Below are 11,909 nucleotides of genomic sequence, written 5' to 3' on the forward strand. Positions count from 1 at the left end.
GTGTACAAGTTACTCAGCACCTTTTGGCCAGAGTTTCCTCATCTTGAAAGTGGGTACTGTCAGTATATCATCCCTAATTCATAGGCTTGTTCTTGCACTTAAGTGAAAGTGAAAATGCTACTGTTGCATAGAGGGACCCACAGGGAAAGTTAACTCCTTTCCTTTCTTTCCTTGTTTTTAACCATTCGAAGAATGGTTGCTCTGAAATAACAGAGAGTATTCAGTTAAAGATCCTCAACAATATGGACATGTTTTATTTATCTTCATATCTTAGCCTATTATCTATACTCATTAAATGTTTAAGACACATGCTCCTTGGCTTACAACGAGATTATGTACCAATAAACTTATTATAAGTTTAAGATATCTTAAGTTGGAAATGCATTGAATACAGCTGACCTGAACAACATAGCCTGGCAACACAGCACACTGTAATGTAGCAGTTATTGCTCTGGTGATCTCATGGCTTACTGGGAGCTGCGGCTTCTTGTTGTTGCCCAGCAACAATTACCTCAAGAGAGTATCATATGATATGCTAGTATCATATACTAGTATCACTAGTCTGAGAAAAGATCAAAATTCTAAGTATGATTTATATTGAATGAATATTCTTTTATACCATTGTAAAGATAAAACTTACTGTTTTGACCATCCTCACAAGTGTCCAAATAATCAGATTGGTTTCAATTCATTCTGGCAGGAATTAATACAGCTAAGTATACAGATTCTGACACTGTCCCTAAATCAAGCTGTACTTCCTATTCAAAATGAATCCCTTTTCCATACAGAGTGTTGACTAAACAGTCTTTTAGTAGGGAACATTTAAGCAGTTATTTAAACAATGTCAGGACCTATAATTCCTTGACTCTTAGTTTTCTTCTGGAGTGATATCTTGCTAGGGAAACTAACTGTTAATATCACCTTTAAAATGGTAATCACATGGTTTTTTTTTCCAGGTGAAATTACAGCAAAAGGCCTAATGGGTCCTTTTTCAAAAGAAATCTATGGGCCAATATTAGAGCGGATTAAAGCAGAAGGCATTATATGTACTACCCAGAGTACAATCAAACTATAATTGGGAGTTACATTTTGTTTTGATCATCACAAGAAATGGAGCTCTCAACATCTGTTTGACAAATGGACTTGCTAATATGCTATTTTATAAAATGTAAACCATGATATATTTTGATTGAGTCAACACAGTAATGGTTTTGGAACACAAATCTGTTTTTAATATGAAAATGGGTGGAATAAGAGATGCCAGTCACGACTAGAGAACGTTACTAGTTCCTGCCATGTATTTTTTTCATATGTATGTAAAAGTCATAGTGGTCATACTATTTGTTAATTTATTGTGCCTCCTTTTTCTTACAAGAACATATTTTACTATAACCAGCAAATGTAGTTTTGCTGTTTTAGTGAGAAAAATTCTTCATGTAGTTATATTTTTGTATTTTTCAAATTAATCCTGTTAGATACTTTTAGATTACTGCCTACAAACATTTGAAAAGTACTATTTTGTGCTTTTTTTTGGTAAAGTTCTGATTTATTTAGTAAATTATTAAAATGACATTTTCTAAATCTCTCTTAAAATTTAGAAAAAAATTCTAATTTTTTTCTAATTTTATCTTCAGTGTTTGGAAAAAGGAATTGATTATTCTAAATCACAATGAACATGATTCTTTCATTAGTCACAGAAAAAGTATTAAACAAAATCCAACACCCTTTCATGAAAACATAAAAACACTCAACAAACTAGGAGAATAGATGTGAACTTCCTCAGTGTGATGAAGGACATCTGTAAAAACACCACAGCTTGTATTATATTTAACAACAAAAGACAGTGATTTCCCCCTAACATCAGAAAGAAGACAAGTGGCTCTTGCCACTATGATTAAACCTGTACTGGAGGGGTTGAACCAGGACAATTAGACATCTAAATTAGAAAGGAAGAAGTGAAACTATTTGGACATAATATGATCTGAGACATAGAAACCTAAAGAAAATACAGAGGCATACTTAAATTGAAACATTAGAATTAACAAATGCACTTGGCAAAATTACAGATGTAAGAGTAACATGCAGAAATTGTATTTCAATAGAGTACCAAAAATAATTTTCAACAGTCTCAGAAATGATAAAATAGTAATAGAATTGAAAGTTCAGAAGTGATGCTCACATTTATGGTGAATTGATTTTTGGTTTGCTAAGACGATTCAGTGGTGGAAATAATCTTTTTCATCAGAGACTGGAAACATGAATATACACATACAAATAATGGAGTGGGATTCCTACCTCATACTACATATAAAAATTAACTAAACTGGACTTAATGACTACAGAAATCTTAGAAGAAACCACAGACAAAATTATTCATGAACTTGGATTAGACAGTGATTTCTTGAATAAGTAACACCCCCATAAAACAACAAAAGTGAAAATAGATAAATTGGACATAATGAAAACTAAGTACTTCTGCATTTCCAAGGACATCACCAAGCAAAGGAAAACAAAACAAAATAAGAAAACAACCCAAAAAATAAGAGAAAATTTTTGTAAATCATATATAAGTGAAGATTTGTATCTGGCATGTATAAAGAACTGTTATAACTCAATAATAAAAAAACCACTATTTTAAAATGGACAAAACATTTGTGTTTATAGTTCTACAAGAAAGATAGGAGGACACAGAGACATTGGTACTCTCAAACATTGCTGATGGATAACTAGGAGCAATGAAAACACACATCCACACACAAAAAGTACACAAATGTTGATGGGAGCATTCTTCATAATCGTCCCAGATTTAAGCTCTGTACATGCCCATCAATTAGTAAATGAGTAGAAAAAATGTATATTTATACAATGGAATGTTATCTACTAGGTATAAAAGGAAATGACTTACTGAAAACATGCTAAGGGCAAGTAAGTGGACACAAAAGGCCACTTATTGTATAATTTCATTTATATGAAATGTCCAGGGCAAGAAAATTTAAATGTAGAGAAAGATTATTAGTGATTACTTGGTGTTGATGGGATGGGAGGAAAGTGGGGAGACTGCTAATGAATATGGCGTTTGTTTGATGCAATGAAAAAGTTGCAGAGTTGATTATGGTAATGGTGGTACAAGGCTGAATATACTAAAAACCACTGAATTATACACTTTTAATATAAACTGTACAGTATGTGAATTACATTTCAAATTGTTATAAAAGATTAAATTTCAAATAAAGCTTGTTTGCACCTTGTGGGAAATACTCTTGCCTTTAAAAATATAATCACTTGTTTGACCTTTACAAGCTGTGCTCATATCCTTGTATATGAAACTAATTCTGCTTTGAGATAAGAAGGTACTATACGTGGGGTATACGACAAGAAAGCATATCCATTTGGAAAGGATCAAAGTAAAGGTCTGGTCTCTGTTGTCAAAAAAAGTAATATTTGAATAATTGATGAGCTGAACTAATGTCAGTGTAGGTGGTAATAGAAAAAGGAACTATCAGTAAGCTTGGATAAAGCTAAATGTAGTCAGGCACTCTACTGGCTCTCAATAAAAACTTCTCCTGCAGACATTTCAGTAACAAACGTGGCAGTGTATGCTATCTGCACGAATGTGTTATAAGCATATAGCTGTACAAAGGAGTCAGCAACTTTTTTCTATAAAGGACCAGACAGTAAACATTTTAAGCTTTGTAGATCAAAAGTATAACCCCTGGTCTAACCTTTCTTAGAAATGTACAAATCCTTCTGCATCTTTTGGCCTCTCCCAGATAATATCAATAAAGCATCTGTTTGTTCAGTTTTCCTTGTTCCATATATGTGAGACACACGGTCACACTTGACAGAGTATTATTATTGGTTCTGTAACACAGTCGCTGTTTCCTTCTCCATAAAACGTGGGTAATAGTAACTCACAGGCTAATGAAATAATGTAAGAAAAATGCCTATCAACCTAGTAGATGCTCAAAACATTGGTGCTCTTCCTTCTTTTATAATAAAATGTTTGCCTGAAGCTTATGTTAAAGCTAATGAAAATTTTAACTTTGATACTCTTTTAAACTTTGAATACCTCTGACAGATGTCTCAAAGATCCATGCTGCTCAGACAGGACATGTATCTGTTTCATAAGGAGGAACTTAAAGTGATTGTAGAGGTAAAAGGATCACAGTGATTATTTGGCCAATCCTCATTTTACAGAAGAGAAAATGTGGCTCAGGAAGCTAAATGGCTTGCCTGAAATAATAAGACTTACTATCAAAAATTTGATAGTCATTTAAAACCACCAAAACACTTGATATAATCAGTAAGTTTCTTGACATATAAAATCTCTCTTAGAGTGGGTTACTAACTATAGCCACCAGCCTGTATGGCACCCTTTGATTAATAATACTTTTCTGTTAAAAAGTTATCCAATAAATGTGATTTCAGAGCAACACAATTTATTTCCTTCTGATGGAAGATTGTTATAATGAATGTAGAAATTTTTTATATCTAAGATAGGATTTACTTCCCATTAGTTGCAGTGCACAATTTACTCAGCCGTGCAAAATCTTACCCTTTATTTTGTATGTTAGCTTTCTTTTACAGTGACTTAAATTATCCTAGTAATTATTCTTCATTTTTATTACCTAGTAAGAATTGCAAAAAACAATATTGAGCCCTAGATTATTAGATTAGGAGGTTAAGAGGTCACATCCTTCCAGTTTAAATTGTTGGTATAGTAAAATAGATTTCTAGTATGTACCACATGCTTATTGTAACAAATCCATAAACCCTGGTAATTCCATTTCCAACCAGATAGCCTCATGAAGTTGCATTGATATTGTTTCAGCCTTGATTAGTTTAAGATGATACGTGGCTCTTACTAGGCACAATTAACCAGGTACTTGGCTCCAATAATCCGAGTTCATTTCTTCTAAGCTTGGTTTATGGTAAAGCTGATACAGGTTAAACGAACCCTGGCAGAAACTCAATAGCCCAAATAAAGAAAACAATGTTGTTGGGTTAGCATACATTGATCAAAAGAGATTAATTATCTTTAGGTTGAGAGAAATGCTTAAAAAGAAGTCAAATGGGAGTTAGAGGAAATGAATCCAAAACAAGTGATGGAGGAATACCAAGAGAAAAGGTAAAAGGTAAGAGAATAGCAATTTGTAGTATATGGATTAAAATATCCTAGTAATATTAAAAAAGAAAACAATTGATTGTCACAGTGCTTCTATTTAGTTTATGAATTGTGAAATTTGAGATTGAACATTGGCTGAAATTGTATGAATAGTTCAATATGTAAGATGCTTAATGAAGACGATGGTTCTTTGGAGCTTCTTATTCATCAGTTAAATGCTAAATGTTGATATTTTTCAGATGTCTTTGTATCCAATCACTCAGGCTTAAGACTGTGTTGCAACTACCTTCCTACATGACATCTATTTGGATTTCCCAGCCTTCTTAAAAATCAATGTAGATTTGAGTTAATAGTTGTGAATTAGTGTGCCTCAAAGGTGCAATTTTAGAAATTTCCTCTTAATCCAGTTCTTCTACCTGATTATCCATTTTAGGAAATGGTATCCTCTACTTAATTTCTATTTTGGTGAATAACTTGTACTCAATAATTCTCAATGATTTCTTTTTTTTTTTTTTTTTTTTTTTTTTTTTTTTTTTTTTTGTGCTGGGATCGAACCAGTGCCTCGCGCATGCTAGGCAAATGCTGTACCACCGAGCTACATCCCAGCCCTCAATGTTTTCTTTTCTTTTATTTCAACATTTCACCAAATCAGAATAACTTCCTCTTCTTGACTCAATCCATGTCTCTCTAGCCATGTGCACCTAGCCTCCTTTAAACTGCTGTCATACTTTATGTGAATTATTTCAGCATGCTACCTAGCTTTCCTGCCTCCAGAATTACTCCTCTGATGTCCACTCTCTTCAGGGCAGACAAACTCATCTTTCAAAACCACAAATATGGTAATGTCTTCTCCCTGCTTAAAACTCTTCAGGATGAGGCACAGATTCTTTATTAGAGTCTCCAGGATTCTGCCTAAATGTCCCCCTCTATATCTTTTCAGTTTATCTTATGACTGCTCACCTCCTTGCAAAATGGCACCCGACTCCAGAGTTTCCTTCACCTTCCTGAATAGGCTTACCCTTTTTTGTGATGATGTTCCTTTTACCAGAGATAGTCATCTTCCTAACCCTTTATTTGGTTAATTTCCAGTCATCCCTTCAAGTTGTAGCTTAGAGGTCACTTCTTGAGGCTTCTCCATTCTGTGTTAGTTACTTCTAGAGAATCTGGACTGTTGTTTTTATAACATAAGACACTCTGTGAGCTAATTGGCTGGGGGCTTTTGAAAATGTGTGGAGGATTTTTAGTTGTCAAAACTGGAGGCAGAGTGCTACTGACATCTACTGGGTAAGGATCTAAATTCCTGCTGGGAAACACCACTGTACTGTGATGTAGGCCAGTTGCGCTCACATTTTCCTGGCCTTACATCATCCTGTATCAGCAGCTCACAAATACCAGCCACTGTGACCCCCACTTTTCTATTCTCTTCTGCCAATCCTTAGAAGTTGGTATATCAACAGGCTAGCTTCCTAGCTTTTGGGATGGGACAACATAGATGTGTATATGTGTTCTATTGGCTCTCAGATTTCTTTAGCAGAATTATGACCTAGTTGTCTACCTGAGTAACTTGTATGATAATACATCCTTGATTAGTTGTCTTCCCGTCCCCAAATCAGTTCCCTGCTGATGAATATTTTCTGGGATTACTTAATAAATAGACTTTTTGTTTGTGGTACTGGTGATTGAACTCAGGGTCTTGCACTTGATATGCAGGCACTATACCTGAGCTACTCTGCCAGCCCTTTTTGCATTGCTATTTTTGAGATAGGGTCTTGCTTTATGCCTGGGAGGTCTGGACTGTGATCTTCTCCATGTTGCTGGGGTGACAAGGTCATGCCACCATGTCCAGCCACTGGTTGAGATGGGGTCTTTTGAAATTTTTGCCTGGGCTGTCCTGGAAATGTGATTCTCCTGATTTCCACCTCCTAAGTAGCTGGGGCTATATATTTGAGACATGGTGGCCAGCTAGACTTCTTGTATGTTAATCCTTTTCTCAGCTTCTGCTTCTCTGGGAACACAAATTAATACACTATTATAATCCAGTGTGTCTTCAACACCTATCACGGGACCTAGCATAGCAAAAATCATATTTATGTGTGTGTGTGTGTATGTCTGTGTGTCTATATATATGTGTGTCCCCAAAGCACAAATGTGGGTAAAGAATACCAGTTTGTGATATTTGAAATTAGACCCAACTATGGAAGTCATCATGTCATAATATTGTGAAATCATTTTGTAATAGGCAATGCAAGGGACTGATATGATCAGCTTTGTGCTTCTAAAAGATTTATTTGGCTGAAGTATTGAGAATGAAATAGGAAAGGGAAAGAAGGTGACATTTTTTGCATTATATTCTATTATATTTAAAAATATTTTGCATTCATTTATTCACATGTGCGTACATTGTTTGGGCCATTTCTCTCCCCTGCCTCCCACCCCCTCCCTCTTCCCCCCAACCCCCCTCACTTCCAGGCAGAACCTGTTCTGCCCTTATCTCTAATTTTGTTGAAGAGAAGACATAAGCAATAATAAGAAAGACAAAGCAGTTTTGCTAGTTGAGATAAGGATAGCTATACAGAGAGATTCCTTGCATTGCTTCCATGTACAAACGTGTTACAACCCAAGTTGATTCATCTCTACCTGACCTTTTCACTAGTTCCTGATCCCCTTTCCATATTGACCTCTGTTGCTTTAAGGTTTCTGTATTAGTTCCTCTGCAGTGGGGACATCAAACACTCATGTTTTGGGTTTCCTACCTATCCCCATTCCTCCCATATGTGCTCTTCCCTCATCATGTGACCCAAGTCCTACAACATTGCTGTATTTGCCCTAGATCTAAAGTCTGCACATGAGGGAGAACATATGATTTTTGGTCTTCTGAGCCAGGCTAACCTTGCTTGTTCTCCAGTTCCATCCATTTACAAGAGAATAATAAGATTTCATTCTTCTTCATGGCTGAGTAAAATTCCATTGTGTGGAAGTACCACATTTTCTTAATCCATTCGTCAGTAGTGGGGCATCTTGGCTGTTTCCATAACTTGGCTATTGTGAATAGCACTGCAATAAACACGGGTGTGCAGGTGCCTCTGGAGTAACCTGAGTCACATTCCTTTGGGTATATCCCCAGGAGTGAGTGGGATTGCTGGATCATATGGAGGATCTATGTTTAGATTTTTAAGAAGCCTCCATATTTTTTTCCAAAGTGGTTGCACTAGCTTGCATTCCCACCAGCAGGGCACGAGGGTTCTTTTTTCCCCACATCATTGCCAACACGTGTTGTCGGTGGTGTTTTTGATGATGGCTATTCTAACAGAGGTGAGGTGGAATCTTAGTGTGGTTTTAATTAGCATTTCCTTTATGGCTAGAGATGGTAGCATTTTTTCATGTGTGTTTTGGCCATTTGAATTTCTTTTTTTGAGAAAGTTCTGTTTAGTTCAGTTGCCCATTTCTTTATTGATTCGTTGATTTTGGGAAAGTTTAGTTTTTTAAGTTCCCAGTAAATGCTGGTTATTAGTCCTTTGTCTGATGTATAGCTGGTAAATATTTTCTCCCACTCTGTGGGTGACGTGTTTTCAGGCTACTTTAGTAGTGGAAGAAAGAGAAGATGAGAAGATGATTGCAGTAACATTTTGGTATTTATTTTATGGGCTGCTGACTCAATGTTTGGAGCAAGGGACAGAAACCATTCTAGGTATTGTAAAGAGAAAGGCATATACGGAAGTAGGAACAAGAGCTTACACTATAGTGGGTCCCATGGACTGGGAATCTCTAGTCAAAAGCCACTGCTCTTACAGTGGTGGTCCAAATATTTGATACTATGCTTTCTGCAGAAAACCATTATTTTTATAATCTTTTGCATCAGGAGGGGTCAAGAGGGAAAGAAGATGGCCTCTGCTAACTTCCGCCTTCTAAATCTTATGTAAGAGAATCAGCATTGTGGACAGCAAGTCAGAAAGCATAGGCAAATATATGAGGTTTAATATTATAATATTATATTATATTATAATATATGAGGTTTAATTATTATAATGAGCCATAAAGTTTTGAAAAATCATGTTTCAAAACTTTATGGCTCCCTGTTTTTGGTGAAACATCATTCACATCCAGAAGCCTAGCTGCCCAGGAGTATGGGACATATAGTTCATAACTTTTTTGGGCATGAAGTGTAAGAAGTGCTTTAGATTATATATTGCTGTGCAACAAACTACCCCTAAATGTAGTAGCTTAAAAATCATTTATTTTGGTCATCAATCTGCAATATGGGTATGGCTTTGTTTCTCCATGCAGTGTGTTGGCTGGAAGCTGGAGGATTTACTTCAGCATGGTTTGCTTGCATAGCTGGCTACTTTGTTCTGGTTGTCAGCTAGGAACTCAGCTGGAATAGTGGCCCAGGACCTTGGTTTATTTCCACTGTTGTGTGGGCTTGGTCACAGCATGGTGGCACTGTTGCAAGACACAGCATCTGAAGAGAATCAGATGGAAGCCAAATTGTATCTTCTAACTTGGCCTTGGATACCACATAACATGAATTTCACTCTAGTCAAAAGTCCACTCAGATCCAAGGAAGACAAGTTATAGGCTTCACTAATCACTAGGATGAGTTTCAAAGTCATACAAGGGATGCAAGATATTGTTGGACTCTTTTTAGAAAATAAGTTCTGCCACAGGAAGGCTCCCCAGAGGGAAAACAACTTGCCGGTGGATTCTGTGAATGCATAGTAATGACCCCTGTTACCAATCTTTCTCTTTGGGTTTTTCAGTCTTTCCTTAGTGGTTTTAATTATTTTCTAACTATTTTATTTTTTCTCTACTTGGTTTGTTGAATCATTTTATGTATTCCCTTGGGTTTCAAACTGAATACTACATAGACAAAATATGAAAATTGTTCATAAAACATTCTCTAAAAAGCCCAGGAAATGCATTAGTTTAACTTCTTAACATCATGGACTTTCTAGTTGTTACAGATGTAGCTTAATAATGCATTATGCTCATGCTTAATACCTATTGAGGTTATTATTAAGAACCTCAATGCCCATAGTTATTTAAGCTTTGTAAATAAGTTATCAACAAGGATAAAGATAATTTGCATCACTTCATTTCTCTATGGACAATTCAGAACTAAGGCAACTATTCTAGACTCAAGATAACAGGAATTGGAGACGTGGTAAATAGCTCGTCCATGATTGCAAGAAAGGAATTGCCAATTAGCACAGTTGAGAAGCTTCTCTAAGGTCAGTCTGTGTCTCTTGTGGTTTGCTTAGAATGTGTCACAGCTGATAGACTGATTAGATGTTCCTGTTATGTATGTAATGAGAGGTTTCAATTTCACACCATGTTTTTCTTACACCCACTTAAATTCTTGGTTTTCTTTTAAAAATGATGATCTTAAGAAAAAAATCCTTAGTAATTACAATTTAATGCCAAGAATTGCACTGGTGCAGCATGTTTCATTTAAAACCACCTACTCTAACACCTAATATTGTACTAATGAGGAATTGATTTGTAATATATCAGATAATCTTGCAATTAGCAAATTAGTGGATGATAATCAATTATGACTAATAGTAGTAAGAAAGTTTTGTTTATTTTGACAAATGTGCAGATTTTCTCTTTCCCTAAAAAAGGAGTTAGTTAATTTTAGCTTTGTTTTAAGAATTTCCTGACACTGCTTGAGGAAACTGGAAGTTCTCTGAAGTATTGCTTTAGAGCAGTTGTCCACTAAGTTTAGTGTCTACTAGATTGATGAGCCCTACTCCCCAAATTTCATGGTGGGAATTTAGGATTTGCATTTCTAACAAGTTCCTAGATGGTATGGTGTGGCTATGACTTTTTGCTTCCCAAAACTTCATGTGTTGGAAGATTGGTACCCAGTGAAGTGATGTGAGAGGTGGTGGAAGCTTTAAGAGATGGGGCTTAAGGCAAGGTTATTAGGTCATGGTGGGCAGTGCTGTCTTCCAAAGGGATTAATGTAGTTCTCATGGGACCTTCTCTAGTTCTTGTGAGAATGAGTTGCTGTTAGGGTAAGTCTAACCTTTCCCTATTCTCTTGCTTACTATCTCACCTATGAGCTCTCCTCACATGAGCTCCCTCTATGTCACAATGATGAGATGTAGTCAAGTGGTCTCTCACTAGAAGCTGAACCGTTGGGCCATACAATCTTGGACTTACAGCCTCTAAAATTGTGAGCTAAGTAATACTCATTTCCTTATAAAATATCCAGATGCAAGTATTTCATTATAGACACAGAAAGACGGACTAGTAGGTTTTACTGATTGTCAGAGAACCATACTTTGAGAAGCACTGGTTTAAATGACACTTTTCTAGCTTTCTGCTTTGGGGCCTAAGCTTGGGGCTCCATGTCCTCTTATTAGACAGTACTATAAAACACTCTTAGTTGAGGCAGGGGAATGCTTCAAGTATCAAAGTTTGCTTGTTGCTAATGGATTCTGTTTTCTTACACTTCAGTTCCACACCACCCTTGCATCCTAATGATTTGCCTTAATGTGAAGACCTTACCTTTTTCCATTCGGAATTTATCACTTCCTGACCCTTGTTTATCTATGTGGTTCCCAAACCCCTGCTTTGTTTGATCTTTGTGTATATTGGAGTCTTTGGCCTGCTTCTATCTCCGAGTTTGGTTCTAAAGCAAAGGTTCCCAACGTGATTCTCTTAGTTTCTCAGTAACATTTGATAATTCCTGGGGTTAGTCTATCTGGGCTGCTACAACAAAATACTATGCACAGGGTGTCTTGTAAATAGTGGGAATGTATTTCTCAGAGTTCTAGGA

At 36.1% G+C, this 11,909-nt stretch overlaps 1 protein-coding gene across 1 annotated transcript in view; it reads left to right on the forward strand.

Annotated features, from left to right (window-relative positions):
* The window catches only part of Aass (aminoadipate-semialdehyde synthase), a 67,938-nt gene extending 64,681 nt beyond the window's left edge, over positions 1-3,257 (forward strand). The window contains exon 24 of the mRNA XM_020162416.2: positions 957-3,257. Coding sequence (XP_020018005.2) covers positions 957-1,075 — 119 coding nt within the window. The 3' untranslated portion in view covers positions 1,076-3,257. The remainder of the gene's footprint in view (positions 1-956) is intronic.
* The last annotated feature ends 8,652 nt before the right edge of the window (positions 3,258-11,909 follow it).

Source organism: Castor canadensis, chromosome 2, assembly GCF_047511655.1.
Source record: "Castor canadensis chromosome 2, mCasCan1.hap1v2, whole genome shotgun sequence".
Taxonomy (NCBI): domain Eukaryota; kingdom Metazoa; phylum Chordata; class Mammalia; order Rodentia; family Castoridae; genus Castor; species Castor canadensis.